This window comes from Rhineura floridana, chromosome 8 (genome assembly GCF_030035675.1).
Source record: "Rhineura floridana isolate rRhiFlo1 chromosome 8, rRhiFlo1.hap2, whole genome shotgun sequence".
Classification (NCBI taxonomy): Eukaryota; Metazoa; Chordata; class Lepidosauria; order Squamata; family Rhineuridae; genus Rhineura; species Rhineura floridana.
In genome coordinates this window covers 14954728-14972307 of record NC_084487.1, presented here as the reverse complement: position 1 = coordinate 14972307, position 17580 = coordinate 14954728, and the positions used below count along the sequence as shown (strand labels likewise).

The window sequence follows — 17580 nt, the reverse complement described above, 5'->3', positions numbered from 1 at the left end:
GCTTGCTGTGTTTTGCACGCCATGCTTTCGATGTCTGCAGACCATATGGACCAGAGGACCCAATAACATAACTGCCAGCACTTCAGAAGAAGTCTACCCTGGTTTCTGGATATCAAAACCCAAGTGCACAACTACTACACAGAACACATTCTTCACAGGGAAATCACTTACCTCTATTGTAGGATCATATTCGTCTACAAAATGATTCTGAATAAGCTGTATTGTCAGTGCGCTCTTGCCTACGCCACCAGCTCCAACAACGACGAGCTTGTATTCCGTCATCTTCTGTAGGCCTGTTGAAGATCAAGCAGAAGTATCAACTTATTTCTTTATATCTCGCCCTTCCTCCCGAAAGAACCCAGGACAGCAGACACGTCAACTAAACAATTTAACAACAAAAAGAAAACCATTCTAGAAACAGTTAAAAATATTCTTTCACCCAATGATCTCCAGGTTGCCAGGAACCCTTTCAGCCACGGGGAAACAGGAATGTTTTCAATTTCCTCCTGCAAGTCAACAGTGGTGGAGACAGACTCAACTCACTAGGAAGGGCATTCTACAAATGGGGAGCCACCACTGAAAAGGCCCTGCCAGAGGTCACCACCAACCAGGCAGCCCCGTTAAATGGAACACCAGAGCAGAGCTTGGAAAAGTTACTGTTTTGAACTACAACTCCCATCAGCCCCAGCCAGCATGCCCACTGGATTGGGCTGATGGGAGTTGTAGCTCAAAAAAGTAACTTTTCCAAGCTCTGCACCAGAGAACCCCTGGCGATATGTAACCTCTGATTGTCTGAATTTGCCCTGTCTCCCCAACAAGTTCTAAGACACATAAACAAGAAAAGAACGCTGTTAAGTAAGCAAAGTTCTTATTCCTATGGGTTGTATCCAATGCTGGTTCTCCTCTGACTAACTTAGGTCCATTGATTTCAGTGGGTTTACTTCAAGTAGAAGGTAGCTGGATACTATCCTACACTTTCCAAATCTGACATCAGAAATGGCAATATCCAGAAGCCTGGAGAACATTTCAATCTGCCAAGACAACCGGTGACTGACTTTAGGTTAGCCACCCCAGAACAAAGGAACTTCAAAAGAGAAAGCAGGGACCACATCCACACACACACGGACCACTTGAAAATTGCTGAGGGCCTTGGTAGAGCCCTGAATGAGTTTTCTGCCTATTGTGGCAACTGCAGTTCCACAGAATTCAAATAGTAGTACAAGAAATAAAAGCAATAAAACTACAGCTTAAAAAGCAATTATGAGTAGTATTCAGCCCAACGGATGTGCTGTCTCCTGTCTTTAACCAGAAATCCAGACACACAATGGTCCCCTTTCATTGCAGAGGCACCTTTTATTAAGGAAGCACCTCTCAGTGAAAGAGCTTCCAGTTGGGACCGAACTGCTGCTCCAATATCAGGCTGAGTCCAAGGTTGATTGTTGCTGAAGCAACGTCCGGAGTTTTGCTCTCCTTTCATACTCAGCCTGAGCCCTGCACAAGGCAGTTTTAAGAGCACAAGAGGAGCCCAGCCGGATCAGGCCAATGGCCCATCTAGTCCAGCATCCTGTTCTCACAGTGGCCAACCAGATGCCCATGAGAAGCCTGCAAGCAGGACCTGAGCACATCAGCGCTCCCCCCACTTGTTATTCAAAGGCACACTGCCCCCAACAATGGAGATAACCAGTGGAGGGCACAGAAGCCAGCAATTGGTGCAGCCAACAAATTCTAGTTTTGCTCCCCCCTCCTCCTTGATGAATTCTATAAGAGCAGTGCTGAGGGAAAGGAGGAGCAAGCTGATAGGCAGTGCTGCCACCCCCTGGGCTGGTTGGAAGCAAGAAGGCAGGCAGGTGGGGGCTAGCGTAGGGCAGATTGAGGTTGTTGGGACCATTCCCTGTTTGTCCTGTAAGAACATAACATAAGAACTGAAGAAGAGCCTGCTGGATCAGGCTAGTGGCCCATTTGGTCCAGCATCCTGTCCTCATAGTGGCCGACAAGATGTCTATGGGAAGCCCACAAGCAGGACCTGAGCACAAGATCAGCATCCCCTTCTGCGGTTTCCATCAGCCGGTATTCAGAAGCATACTGCCTCCAAGTATAGAGGCAGAGCACAGCCACCATGGCTAGAAGCCATTGATAGCTTTGCCGAGCCAGAGGTCAGAGCAGGACATTGGCCACCGTGCTTCAATGGTCAGTGCATGGGATGGGCAAGTGGATCCGTATGCGGCGCTTAAGGCTTTCAAGCAAGGGCTTATTCACACACATTGAGTTCATGGCAGTCAGTGTTTTCTGAACCAAGTTGCAGCTGTGGCGACATAACTGGCATATCAGCAAACCAGCTCAGCCTATCACAAGCCGCATTCAGCCTGGATTGACCTTTGACACCCGTTGCAAGTATAGCTTTTTGGAATGGATGCGATCAGGAATCGAAAGCAGAAGCAAGGACATTTGTGGCATTTGGCACAAATGCAACAAACACAACCTCTGACAGTGTGGCTGAGGAGCACTATGGTTTGCCTGAAAACCACTCTGCCATGGCTTCAAAGGCCTGCATGAATAAAAGAAGAGGGATTGGAACCATGGCTTCCTGGTTCCAAGGCTAGTTCACTCACTGAAGCAAATTCAACCGTCACTTTAGGGCTATTTATTTGCTTATTAGCGAAATTTGTATAAAGTTTTTCACCCAAAAAGATTTCAAAGCAACTTGTGGTAAATCAGAACACTGCCGCAATTCAAACACCATTTTTAAAAATTACAACCAAGATGGGGGGGAGGGGCTGCTATCAAGTTAGGAACCTAATTGCTTGAAATTAATTTATCATCAGGACCAGTTGAATGTTGCGCCTTATCTGTAAAAATTACATTTACTCTGATGGTACCGCAGAATGTTATTTTAAAATGTGGGACTTCAGACAATAATATTGTACGATTGCTATTGGTTATCATGTTCTCTACTCCTATTAGAGTCAAGTTTTATCTAGGCAGGTAATCTATGAGCCATTAAATGGCAACACAGACTTTTCTTGTACTTTGAACTTAAAACATATCATGCTCATGATGTAGCTTCTACTGAAATCAATGTAACCCAAGTTCCATATTAATATATGCTAGTCTAACAGAGGCAGCCATCAGATTTTATCATTACATCAGAATGATAAAACTTCTTCAAGCAAGGAGATTTTAATTCATACCAGATTTCTCTTCACTAAACCATGTAAAATGGGTTAGACTGAAACAGACTGCGAAGTGCCCAAAGACAATTTGAATAAACTGGGATTAGCATCTTGGTTTCTCACTTCCAAACCTAAAGATACTAGTAGGGATGGTGCAGAATATTTGCAAAATTGGATTTGGTATCGAATTCTGGGATAATCCACAAGTTCATCTCATAACTGAACAGGCTCCCATTCTTTGCATGCATTTGCGGCTGTTAGCAACACTGTAATTTTTTTTTTTAATCCACAGCGAGAATTACATAATTATTCACATCATTGTTTTCGTAATCTGCTGCTGCTATATACATTATATAAATATACAGCTGCAAAAGGAACAACAGAGAAAATTACATACTTTTTCAGAAAAAATAACCAAAAAAAGGGAGAACTGGGAATCGCAATAACTAGCAGAGACAATTTATAGCAAACAGGAACTGGCAGCCCATCTGACATTCTGAAAAACGGAATGAAATCAGATAGCGGAATCAGATAGCGATACCATCCCTAGATACTAGCCACCGTGTTTTTCAATCTTTCGACCTTCAGGGAACAGTTTCTACTTCAGACTTGTCTGCCAAAGAACCCCTTGATGGAACCTCTGTAAATTGCAGAGAATTTTGGCAAATGTCCCAAGGTGTGCACCCAGCTCATCTGGGCGCTAAGCAAACCTGTTAAGCCTCACCTTGACCTATGTAAATGGAGAGCATGGCCTACCTAGAATACACCGCCTATCCCCTGCATCTGTACAATAAAAGGGAAACATTGTAGCAGCGGGCAAAGTATCTTCCAGGGAGAGTTGTTCATCATAATGGATCTCGTCATAAAAACACATTCTTGTTCTGCATTTTTTTAAAAAAAATCTGTTGGAAAATTCACATTCAAATATAAGTTAAATATGTATTCTTTTCCCCTCAAAACATGCATTTCTAAAACCTTATTCATGTGTTATTCAAGTGTAGGGCATAAGGGTGCAGAGCAGCATTCCCCTAACTTTGTGCCTTCCAGATGTTTTGGACTCCACCTTCCATCATTCCTAGTTATTGGCCATGCTGGCTGGAGCTTGATGGGAGTTGATCCTCTCCTGACGTTTTGGAGCACAAGTTTGGGGAGGATGGTGTAAAGCAAAGAGTGGGATTTCAGAGTAGCGCACAGCTGTTGTGCGAGCAGAAAGCCCCAGTTTTTTATTATTTGAATTTATATCCTGCCCTTCCTCCCAAAGGAACCCAGAGAGGCAAACATATCAACACAGCATTTTATCAACGGAAAGCAATCTGGTGAATGCTTCCTTGGAAGAGGGTGCAATACCATTAGCCCTCAAGGAGGCAATAATAAAAGCCCATTCTGAAAAAGTCCTCCTTGGATCCCCAAGAGTTGAACAACTTTCGCCCAATTTCCAATTTACCATTCTTGGGCAAGGTGATCGAGCGAGTGGTGGCTACTCAGTTACAGACACACTTGGATGAAGCGGATTATTTGGATCCATTCCAGTCGGGCTTCAGGACTGGACATGGAACTGAAACAGCCTTGGTCGCTCTGATGGATGATTTGAGGAGGGCGTTGGACAGAGGTGAACATACATTCCTCGTCCTCCTGGACCTCTCAGCAGCTTTTGATACCGTTGACCACGGTATCCTCCTGGATCTCCTGAGGGGAATGGGAATAGAGGCACTGTTTTACAGTGGTTCCATTCCTATCTCTCTGATAGGCACCAGCGGGTGGCATTTGGAGATGAGGCTTCAGACCCTTGGCCTCTCAATTGTGGTGTGCCACAGGGTTCTATCCTCTCTCCCATGCTATTCAACATCTATATAAAGCCGCTGGGGGGCATCATCAGGAGATTTGGGCTGCAGTGCCACCAATATGCGGATGACACTCAGCTCTATCTCTCATTTAAGTCCTCACCAGAGATGGCTGTGGATACCATTTCCAAGTGCCTGGAGGCCGTAAGTGAATGGATGGGAAGAAACAGGCTGAAGCTGAACCCTGACAAGACCGAGGTACTGCTTGCGGGAGATAGGAGGAAGTTGGGTGATTTTGACATGGTGTTGAATGGGGTAAGATTGCCCCTGAAGGACCAGGTTCGCAGCCTCGGTGTTGTTCTTGATTCCCAGCTGTCCATGGAGGCTCAGGTCATGGCGGTGAGCCGGGCAGCTTGGTATCAATTACATTTGATACAAAGGCTGCGACCCTACCTCCCTGTCCATCTGCTCCCACAGGTGGTACATGCCCTGGTCTCCTCTTGCTTAGACTATTGTAATGCGCTCTATGTGGGGCTACCCTTGAAGATGGTCCGGAAATTACAGCTGGTACAGAACGCGGCGGCACGTCTGATCAAGAACAGCTGCCGCCGAGACCATATCACTCCAGTACTTAAAGATCTGCTCTGGCTACCAGTTGTTTACCGGGCCCAATTCAAGGTGTTGGTTTTAACCTTTAAAGCCCTACACGGTTTTGGTCCAGTTTATCTAAAGGAATGCCTTCAGCATCACCAGATAGGCCGCCAAACGAGATCAGCCTCCAAAGACCTTCTCTCGGTCCCACCAGTCAAAACAGCTAAGCTGGTGCGGACCAGAGAGAGGGCATTTTCAATTGTGGCCCCTGCCCTCTGGAACTCTCTGCCTTATGATCTCCGCCATGCCCCCTCCCTGACAGGCTTCCGCCGACAACTGAAAACATGGCTTTTTAGGCAGGCATTCGAGACCTCTGTCTAATTTAGTTTAAATTTTTGTATGATGGGGGTAGGTTTGGATTGAGTATACTTATTGTTGTTTTGTATTATATGTTATCTTTTACTCTATGTTATATTTTAGTCTATGTACGCCACCTAGAGTGGCCGTTAATACGGCCAGATAGGCGGCCTAGAAATAAATTTTTATTATTATTATTTATTATAGAACCAGTTAAAGATAAAATCACTCTTCCGCCCAGTGGTCTCTGGGTTGCTAGAATCAGTCTCCTTCAGCCAACAAATGTTTGGGTAAATAGGAATGTTTTCCAATTCCTCCTGAAAGAGACCATTCCACAAACGGGGAGCCACCACTGAAAAGGTCACAAGACAGCTGAATAATCAAGTATCCTAACTGCACATGAGCAGGAGCTTTTGCTCACACAGCCACACACAACACAAGGTTACAGGGAAGGTGTAGGGGAAGAGATGCAACACTGGGGGTGAGGCTAAAGGCGTGGCCTGCCCCTCGTTCTACAACAATTAATTTTAATTTAAGTTTTAACTGTTGTAAACTTCCCAGAGAGCTTCGGCTTTGGGGCGGTATACAAATGTAATAAATAAACAAACAGGGGTAGGGAACCTGTGGCCCTACAGATGCTGCTGGACTGCAGTTCCCGTCATCCCTGACTACTACCCATATAGGTTGGGGCTGATGGGAGTCCAGCAACACATGGTTGGCCACAGGATCCCCCAGTGTTTCCCAAACTGTGGCCCAGGGACCACCAGCGGGACCTTATCAGTGCAGCCTGCCCTTGGCTGCGCAGTAGCCTTTTGATTAGACCAGCCTTTCCCAACCAGTGTGCCTCCAGATGTTGTTGGACCAAAACTCCCATCTTTCCTGGCCATTGGCAATGCTGGCTGAGGCTGATGGGAGTTGTGGTCCAACAGCATCTGGAGGCACACTGGTTGGAAAGGCTGGATTAGACAGTCACTAGAAGCAGCCGCTCCTCACCCAATCCGGGAAGGGTACGGGAATTGGCCAGAGAGCGAGGTGAGAAAGAGGATATAGCAGGCAAAGTTGGAGAGGAAAGGAGAGGAGAGGAAATGTATGATGTGGGTGGCCGAGCGAGAGGGACGGAAGAGGAAAAGGACAGAATGGAGGGAGGTGGAAGGATGGATGGACTGGGGGGGAGTAATCCCTGGGGCTGCTGCTGAGCCTTGTGTTTCCTCCCTCCCTCTCTCCCCTTCTCCCCCTCTCTGTGGGGAAAGGGCTAGAGGGGCATAGAAGGAAATTGGAATGAGAGATAAAAGGGTTACTTTTTAAAGATAATTAGGAACACAGGAAGCTGCCTTCTACTGAGTCAAGCCATTGGCCCCTCTACCTCAGTACTGCCTACACCACTATTCTTCAACCTTGGGTCCCCAGGTGTTGTTGGACTACAACTCCCATCCTCCTTGACCACTGGCCAAGCTGTCTGGGGCTGATGGGAGTTGTAGCCCAGCAACATCCGGGGACCCAAGGATGAAGAACAGTGATCTACCCTGACTGGCAGCATCTCTCCAAGATTTCAGACAAGGGGCATATTCAGCCCAGCTTGGAGATGCCTGGGATTGAACCTGGGACCTTCTGCCTGCAAAGCAGATGATGAACCACTGAGCTACGGCCTTTCTCCTTAATAATAAATTGGAGATGACAACAGAGCTGATAAGACAGAGAATATATTACGGGATGAAGACATGAATGTAGAAAGAGTGAGGCTGAAAGAGACAGGCATTTTGGGGGTAGGCATCAGGTACAAGTCACGTGTGAAAGAGAAAGGGGGAAGAAATGGCAGAAGATGAGTTAAAATACTATGAGAGGCATGGGAGGAGGAGAGGAAATGGGAAATAAAAAACCCTCTCCATTTAGACCCTCTGGATCATCAAGTTTGGTTTAAAATGGGGAGGCTTAGGGGAAAGGCTGAGAACATCCCCATTCTGAAACCCCAGAGTCACTGCTAGTAAGTGTCAAAAATACTGATCTAAATTGATCTGTGCTCCTGACTCTGTGTAAGGCGGTTTCTTAAATTCCTACGATACCTCCAGAGCCAACGTTTGCAATGTTTGCTTGATGAAAGATGAAATATGGAACTCTGCACTGCAGCAAAGTGTTTCCTCATTTTCAGCTAAGGATTAGATATCATTAGAAGGTGATGGTCAGAAACCGCCTGCTGATGATGCCAATCTCTGCCTTCGTCAGCTGCCACCTTGCTACTGACTCCACAGTACACCACTATTTGGGACTGGTGGGTCTCAGTAACTTTTAGCCTTCTCAAGTGGGTCCGGGGGGAGGAGTGAGTTTCCCTGACATACGGGCTCAGAGAGGAAATGTTAGCACAAGAGGCATTACTAGAAAACAAGACACCTTTCCCTTCCTTAAGGTGCCCAATGGAGGCTGGTCCTTTAAGGCAAATGGGGCATTGCTCCACCAACCTCAGTCTACTGTCAGTGAGCTCCACCTGCCTGCCTTCCTACTTCCAGCTAAACCAGGGGGTAGTACTGCCTATCAGCTTCCTCCTCCTTAGTGTTGCCACTGTGGAACTCAGCAGGGAGGAGGATGGGGACAGAACCAGCATTATTTGGCTCTGCCTGCCATTGGCTCTGGCGCCACCTACTGTTGGGCTCCCTGCCTTCCGCCCCACCAGTCCCAAGGGGCACCAGCCACTGCCGCCCAAACCAACAGAACAGGCCAAAGTGGTACGCTACAATTGTTGGACTACAACTCTCATCTAAACTAGATGGGCTGATGGGAGTTAGAGACCAACCACATCTGGAAGGCCAAAAGTTCCCTTATCCCTGCAGTTGAAGGAAATCAGTAGCTCGGATTTCACACCCCACAACGGCACCACAACCATGTCCAGCAGCTTTATGATGTGGAACGTGCAATGACTGGGTTGGCCACAACACACATAGCATAAGAAGCACCTGCTGGATCATGCCAGTGGCCCATCTAGTCCAGCATCCTGTTCTCATGGTGGCCATCCAGATGCCTGCGGGAGGCCCGCAAGAAGGACCCGAGTGAACACGCACACCCCAGTCCCAAACATGAGTCCCTAGATGCATACACAGCACGGCAAATGCAAGAATGCCTCCTCTTGGATCAGTTGGACTTTTGTAATACCACAAGTGAGCTTCAGAGTGACACAGATTTTTTTTTTCATCAGGCTGAGGTGCTGAGAGTGAGAAAGAAGAAAGATCTGCCTTTGCCAAATTATTCTCCATCCTAGCCAAGTTTGTTCCTTTTAAGAAACAGTTCCAAGCACACCCTGCAAGACTCAGATTACAAATAGTTTGGCGTTGCTGAAAGAATGTATGTTGCAGAAGCCCTCCACAGACTGGACAGAGAGAAATGTTAAGCTCTTGGGAATTTCACCACTGGCAAGACAGCCATTTCTGCATATCCAGCACTCAGGATCGGCCTAGTTTCAGCCAGCTGCTGTCAGCAGTAGGGAGTACATCACATCTTTGTCTCCCCACTTGCTCTGGTTACAGCAGGCGGCAGCTGCACCACTAACCACAAGAACAGGGAAGTGGCACACCCACACTTACGAGGAACCTTCGGCACTGCTTGGCACCTAGATGTGCCAGATATTATTATTATTAATTACATACCACCTTTCCTCCAAGGAGCTCAGAGAGGTGTACATAGTTTTCCCCTCTCCATTTTATCCTCACAACAACCCTGTGAGGTAGGTTAGGCTGAGAGGCAGTGACTGGCCCAAGGTCACCCAGTAAGCTTCATGGCTGAGTGAGGATTTGAACCCTGGCCTCCCAGGTCTCGGTCCAACTCTCTAACCACTAGACCACACTGGCTCTGTAGAAAAGAAAGTTTCACCCCAGCCATTGGGCATGCTTGCTAGGGCTGATGAGAGTTGTAGCTCAGCAACATGTGGAGGGCCAAAGGTTGCCCACTCCTGTCATAGACCATAGTATGGGGCCATCACAGTAATAATACATGCCATGAAAATGTGTGTGCACGGATGCATTTGTGTGCATACATGCGTGCGTGCAATATTTTTTTTTTAAAAAAAATTAAATCATGCATGCAGTATCTATTCACACAAACAAAGAATGACCCGCAGAAAAACCAGAGGAATCTACAGGCATTATAGGTGCTAGAAAGGATTGTAAAAGGTGTGGAGAACTTCAGGCTCAAACACAGCCCTCCAGGCCTCTCTCCTCGGCCCGTATGACTCTCTCAGGCCATGTGCCCTCCCTCAGGCTACACACCCCACTGCCCCCACAAGTGCTTTTTCGCCTGGCTGGAACGTGTCCCTGAACTGTGATAAATCCTTTGGCTTGCCTGGACGGAGAGAGGTGTGTGCATGTATTAACCTCAGACTTAACACATGAACTGAATATAGCCTAGTACAACATTTCCCAACCTTTGGGTCCCCAGATATTTGCTGGACTACAGTTCCCATCATTCCTGACCACTGACCAGCTGGGGCTGATGGGAGTTGTAGTTTAACAGCCTCTGGGAAAGCTGGAAAAGACTGGCCTAGTATACAAAGGTAAGACTCACATCTGTTGCTCTGCCCCCTTTTGCCTCTGGCCCGCCCACATTTTGTCTCTTGCTCCGCCCACCACACCCAGAAGGTTACCTGCAAGGGAATGTAGCCCACGGAACGAAAAAAAGTTCCCCAGGTTATAAAGAAGATCACAGAAGGGCCTCTTCTTTCCCTACACCCCTGACAGTGGGCACAAAATCACAAAGACAACATAAGGTGTATGGAAGCATCAGGAATAGAAAAGAAGGGTTTGTAAAAGAGTTTACTTAGGCGGGAGATATATCTGATGAAGGCAGAAGCCAAAAGAGTTTTCTACATAGCTTTATGCTGAGTTTTGTTTTGCCAGCCACTGATTCAACCACATTTCTGTAGCTGCCTCTTACTGAGGATCCAGAACCTCAGCAACTGAAGTGCTGTTTTATTTGTTCTTGTGCTTAAAGCAGGCAGAGTTGTGTAGTGGTTAGAGTGCTGGACTACGGCCCAGGAGACCTGGGTTCAAATCCCCACTCAGCCACAGAGCTCACTGAGTGGCCTCAGGCCAGTCACCGTCTCTCTACCTAACCTACCTCACAGGGTTGTTGTGAGGATAAAATGGGGAGGGGGAGAACCATGTTTGCCACCTTGAGCTCCTTGGAGGAAAAGCTGGGATATAAATGTAATAATTAAAATAAAGAAAACTCTCCAGCCAAAGTAAAGCCACCTGCATGTCCAGTTGAGAGAGTTAAGAACATGACTAAATCTCTGCCACTGAAATCAAGAATATTTCAAGTGGTTAACTTCAGCTGGACCATGCCACAGTCATGACTGATATAGCATCATCATTGTGCCTGGTGCTTAACTGAGTGTAAAAGGAACTTACCATTTAAAATTAGACACATAACAGAGGGGGGGAGGGGGGAGGAAGGGGGAGACAGAGCAGAAATGTATTTATTTCAGCTATCCATACCTACAGTATAGTCTAAGGCTGCGTACACACCATACCATTAAAGCAAATTTAAAGCACATCCCCACCCAAGAACCCTGGGAACTGCAGTTCACCCCTATAAGAGCTACAATTCCCAGCACCCTTAACAAATTGCAGTTCTTAGGATTTGGGGGGGGGCACGAATGTGTTTTAAATGCATAGTGTGCCTGCCATTGTGGGGGGAGGCACAGAAAATCTGCTTTAAAGGTGTTATGTGTAAGCACCCTGAGACTATTTGATATATACATCAGAATATCTCCCCTGCCCCCCTTCCCATCTTTCCCTCCTTCCATCCTCTGTTTCCCCCACCCTCTGTCAAATTTTAGACTACAAGGTCTTTGGGGCAAGGACCTTACATTTTGCAAAGCATCACATGCATGGATGACTCTATGACAATAATACATTTATTTTATTTTATTTATTTAATTTAATTTATATACCGCCCTAACCCCAAGGGCTCTCTGGGCGGTGTACATAAAATAAACATTTAGAAACATAGGAAGCTGCCATATATTGAATGTCCGTCTAGTTCAGTATTGGCTACACTGACTGGCAGCGGCTCCCCAAGCAAGGACTAAGGACACTCCCAGCCCTACCTAGAGATGCAAGGGGTTGAACCTGGGGCCTTCTGCATGCAGACCAGATGCTCTACCACTGAACTACGGCCCTTCCCATTTATATAGCGCACGCATTATAAGAAAGATTAACAAAAAAAGGAGAGCCTTATAGCAGGCAGTATGTGCTGCTCACATAATAATAATAATAATAATAATAATAATAAATTTAATTTATATGTCGCCTATCTGGCCAATGGCCACTCTAGGCAACGTACATAAAAGAATTAAAATACAATACAATAGAATACAATAATACAAGTAAAACAGTGCAGCAGCAAGTAATAATAATGCAGGGTACGAGGCATTTAATCGTAACAGTTAACCCTCCCCGGAAGTCCCAAAGGCCTGTTGAAAGAGCCAGGTCTTTAAGTCTTTGCAAAATGCATTTAGGGAAGAGGCGTGCCGTAGATCTTGTGGGAGGGAGTTCCAAAGGGTGGGGCCGCCACTGAGAATGCCCTCTCTCTAGTTCCCGCCAATCTAGCTGTTTTTGTCGGCGGGATTGAAAGAAGGCCCTGTGTGGCTGATCGTGTTGGGCGGCATAATTGGTGGCGTTGCAGGCGCTCCTTTAGATAAACTGGGCCGAAACCGTATAGGGATTTAAAGGTTAATACCAACACCTTGAATTGGGCCCGGAAAACAACAGGAAGCCAGTGTAGATCGAACAACACAGATGTGATGTGATCCCGACGGCGACTATTCATAAGTAATCGAGCTGCCGCGTTTTGTATAAGTTGTAGTTTCCGGACCGTTTTCAAGAAGACAGATTTTGCAGGTGGGGGAGGCCTTTGGCCCTCCAGCTGTTGCTGAACTACAGCTCCCATCATCCTCATCTATTGGCCAAGCCTGCTGGGGCTGATGGGAGTTGTAGTCCAGCAACCTCTGGCAGGCCAAAGGTTCCCCACCCTTGCTTTACGGGAAGTAGGGGCATTATTTATTTAACTTATATCCTGCCTTTCCTCCCTAAAAGGAGCCCAGGCCGGCAAACAGATGATAAAGCACTGAAAACATCTTTAAAAAAACCAATTCCAGTACCGATGCAGACTGGGACATAAGCTGAACAATGTCTGTTCTTATGTGCCTTCTAGTCGACTACGACTTATGGCGACCCTATGAATCAGCGACCTCCAAGAGCATCTGTCGTGAACCACCCTGTTCAGATCTTGTCAGTTCAGGTCTGTGGCTTCCTTTATGGAATCAAGCCATCTCTTCTTTGGCCCTCTTTTTCTACTCCCTTCTGTTTTTCCCAGCATTATTGTCTTTTCTAGTGAATCATGTCTTCTCATTATGGTGGAAAGGGCAAAAACAGATGCCCCCCAAAAGGCCCCCTCCTCACTTCCTTCAAGGGGTGATGGAGAAGGAAATACCCCCTCCGCACCCCCAAAATTAAAAGTGACCCAACTACCCTAAAGGGGCACAGAGGAGTCAGAAGGAACCTCAAGGGCGGCGAGCTCAGCACAGAAAGATCTTCCAGGGAAGCGGAAGCGACGGAAAATGGGTTCGCTCGCTTCTTGGAAAGAAGGAAAAAACTTCCTGGCGCCGTTGCTCTTTTGAAACAGAAAACAGAGCAACAATCCCGTCTCCGCTTGTCATGACCAAACTCATGTACTCCTTTTCGTTATTTCCTTCAAAAAGGTGGGGGGGGAGCCCCAGAAATAAGGCAAGGAGAGCAGCAGCAGGTCACACGCGGAAAGAGACCGAAGCGGAGCGAAGGGCGGGGACAGTTCTGAGAAAACGGCTGGACTTATTCGGGAATGTCACTAGGTCCTGGAGCAGAGTCAGCCGGGGCTTAATACAGGAAGCCACTAGATTCTGGGGCAGGGACGACATGGGGATGCCACTTAAGACCTAGGGAGTTTAATATGCGGTGCCACTAGGTCCCGGGGCACAGGCGGCTCGGTCTTATTATAGGAAGCCACTAGGTTCCGGGGCAGAGGCGGCTGGGGCTTTTCACAGGGTGCCGCTAAACCCCGGGGCAGTTTAACATGGGATGCCACTAAGTCCCGGGACAGAGGCGGCTGTGGCTTATTACAGGATACCACCAGGTTCCTGGGCAAGAGAGGATGGGGTGGAGCGGGGCTTTTAAGGGGGTGCCACTCGGGACAGAGGCGGCTGTGGCTTATTACAGGATGCCACTAGGTTCCGGGGCAGTTTAACATGGATGCCACTAAGTCCCTGGACAGAGGCGGCTGTGGCTTATTACAGGATACCACCAGGTTCCGGGGCAAGAGAGGATGGGGTGGAGCGGGGCTTTTAAGGAGGTGCCACTCGGGACAGAGGCGGCTGTGGCTTATTACAGGATGCCACTAGGTTCCGGGGCAGTTTAACATGGATGCCACTAAGTCCTGGGGCACAGGCTGCTGAGGCTTTTCAGGGGGTGCCACTAAGTCCCGGGACAGAGGCGGCTGGGGTTTATTACAAGATGTCACAAGGTTCCGGAGCAGTTCAACATGGATATCACTAAGTCCCAGGGCAGAGGCAGCTGGGGCTGATCCCGGAAAGCCCCGCCGGGGCAGGGGCGTCGGCACTGGCGGCATCCCAGCCCCTTTGGAGACCACCCGCTCCGCTACCTACCAGCTTCGCCCGCGCCGCTCTCGCTCCACGGCGCCGCCCGAGCGCTCTGGCTGGGTTTGAGGTCTCCGCGGGCGCCGCTGTACGAAATGGCCGGGGCTGGCGCGGCTGAGCGCCGAAGGAGAGGATGGAGGATGCACTTTTTTTCCTTTCTTCTTTTTAAATAGCCATCGATGCTTCCGGTCGCTCGATTGGCTAGCCTGATCAGGGAGGAGGCGGGGGGGTGAGAAGGTGTGGGCGGGGCCAGGGAGGGGGCGGGGCTGGAAAGGAGCCGCAGCCGAGGCGAAGGATTGTTGGCGCAAGATTCCCCCCACGCAGCAGCAGGGCGCTGTGCGTACAGCAGGCTGGTTACATAAAATGAGTCGGGGGGGGAGGGGGGAGGGGGGAGGGGGGAGGGGGGAGGGGGGAGGGGGGAGGGGGGAGGGAGAAAAGATGCCTAATGTGGTTGCCATTCAGTGCTGGCTTACTTAGGAGTAAATCTCCATTGCACGCAGCCAGGCTTTCCTTCTCAGTAAGCGCGCACGATTGCATTCGGGCTTGCAGCAGGAAGGATCTATTTTATTTTATTTTATTGGGGGGGGGAACCATATTACTACGAATTATAATTCATACGCGGGCTGTAGCAGGTTCTCTGCACTCTCGAGACCCATCGAACGCTGTGAGGCTGGGGTCGGGGGGAGGGCTTGCCTCCAAGTAAATATGCGCAGGCGATCGAGTTGGCTAGCAGGCACTTTTTTACAAAAATAAAAAAAATCTTTTTTTAAAAAATGCGACAACAACAATCACGTTGCGTCTGTTTATTGGGCAATTCTGTTTTTGAACGGCGGGTTTAAAAAAACAAAAACAAATGAAAAGACATGGAGAAATCGTTAATAAAGATGATGGCAAAATAAACCAGAGCGAATGATCAACAGTCCAGCGTCAAAGCTGCAGATCACCCGGGAGCGTGTTATTGAGATAAAAAGACCGAAGTATTTGATGGTGCACGTGAAGAGCGTGCCGTGTTTTAGTGAATAGAGTAGCGAACTGGGAAGAGAATGTAAACGGCATATAAAGAATGCCCTTTAAATGCTGTCGGAACTATAAAGAATGCGAAATTGCACAGGGAACAAGTCACAGGAGGTAAGGATGCGTTTTTGGTTGGTTTTTTCCTTTTGCTGAGAAATGTCACAGCCATGCAAAATTGGAACTGATCATATACAAGAGCCATTTATATCATAATGTAAAACATTTTGCACGCTGTACCGAACACCAGTAATTATCCTACAAAATCACATGAACAGGGGAATGCTAATCGAACAGAATATATGCTTTTTTAAAAAGGAAGGAACTGGAAGTGATTTACAAAAGGATTAGTAAATTGCAGTTGCATTGGAAACTCATTACATAAACGATTAAACATGACACTTTTCCAAAAATACACTGGATTAATACATCTAGAGCAACTCCTGCCGCCCTTTTTTTGCAATCAATAATCAGTAACGTGGGATTTTGGCCTTTCAAGAACCATTTGGGGCCCCATGATAGATTATACAGTGGGGCCCCATTCACTGCCCCCAGAATAGCCCCCTTCCCACAGTACCCCCCATATGCATACAGAAACACAGATCCCTTACCCCTGTCTCTATCGCCAACCCTTGCTCCTTTTGCTGTTTCCAGGACGTACATGCAAAGCAACTTCTCTGCCCTAGGCAGGTTCCAAAATAACAGGCAGCTACTCTGTTATTGGCTGGGAAGGACAGAGAAGGGCGGGTTACAAAATCTCTATCTGTGTACCTATGTATTCGGTGCAGTCAGTTGCATTGTGTGTGTATATTAGGCTGCGATAGGTCGTAAAGGTGTTCCGTAGGTACAGCCTACCTGTTTTGTTGACTGCGTGCAGCAGATTGCCCGCTCGTGCTGAAACATTGCACCAAATCTTTGAGCTTACCTGTCAGCCTTAACTGATTTGTCTGGCATCATAACAAGGGTGCCTCATAATGATTTTTTTATTTTACTTTTAAAGAGCAAATGGGTTCATGGTGAGATGTATATGCAGCCCATTTTTTTAACCAAATATACCTGTGAGTAAGCCCCCTTCATTTTCATTTCAATTTACAGTGCATTGTGTCTCTCAACATTGGTTTTTCTGTTTCAGCAAACTGGGCTGGCGGAGTGGAATTTAAGTGATTGTGAGGGTTTTTTAGAAGTCTTCAATTATTTTCTGATGAAGCTGATGCAGTATCATATGATACTTTGTTTATTTTGTTTCTTTGATGGAGGGGTTATACCCGGCCCTTCAATAACATACCCAGGGCCGCTTACAGAATTTTAAAACACAATAAAATAATTTTGTTAATTAAAAAATGAATTTCTGTCTTTATTGTATAGTTCACCCACCCACTATGTATTCCTGAATAGAAAAGTAGTTTATAAACCATATAAATAAATAAGCCTGCAAACATTGGTACCGCATGAAACATGGATTCTTTTCCTTTTGACCCTCCCTCCCTCTTGTTTTCCTTCTCTTGAATCTAGGTGTGCAAGCTCCTCAGGGCAGGGACCTGTCTTTTTGATGTGAAGCACCATTTAATTTAAATGTATAATTCCCTCTAATAGCAAACTCAGGTTAGAGTGCAGTCAGCACTGCAGCCAAAACAGGGTGACTGAGACAAGAGAAGTATCGTCATACTTGGGTGAACCCTGAGAGATGCAAAATACAAAACATTAAAAGGGAGGGGGAGGGAGAAAAGGGGCATCCTCACCTCCAAGAAAACAAGCCAGTGAAGGCTGAGTATTTTCCGTGGCTTCTAGGAACCATGGAATGTGAAGTGTTGGAAGAAAAAGTGGAAATCCAGGAAAGGGTGGAGGGAGTAAATTGGCCAGCCTGAGCCCCTTACAGGCTATTGTATCCTGGAAGAAGGCATCACTGGCTGGAACTCTGAACAGGAGCAATCCTGCTAAGAGGTGAGGAACCCACTCCTAGTTCTATTATTTTTCAGATTACTAATAATGGCATCCA

At 47.2% G+C, this 17580-nt stretch overlaps 1 protein-coding gene across 4 annotated transcripts in view; it reads right to left on the bottom strand.

Moving 5' to 3' along the window:
- Nucleotides 1–14749, bottom strand: part of KRAS (KRAS proto-oncogene, GTPase) — a 55805-nt gene extending 41056 nt beyond the window's left edge. Inside the window, exons 1-3 of one of the 4 annotated variants that reach the window (XM_061638364.1) lie at nt 14583–14666; nt 3927–4072; nt 172–293 (exon numbers count right to left, since the gene is read on the bottom strand). In XM_061638364.1, coding sequence (XP_061494348.1) covers nt 172–293; nt 3927–4044 — 240 coding nt within the window. In that variant the 5' untranslated portion in view covers nt 4045–4072; nt 14583–14666. Of the gene's footprint in view, nt 1–171; nt 294–3926; nt 4073–14582 lie in introns of those variants that run through there. The other 3 variants (XM_061638367.1, XM_061638366.1, XM_061638365.1) reach the window with 3 other exon arrangements.
- Between the last annotated feature and the right edge of the window lie 2831 nt (nt 14750–17580).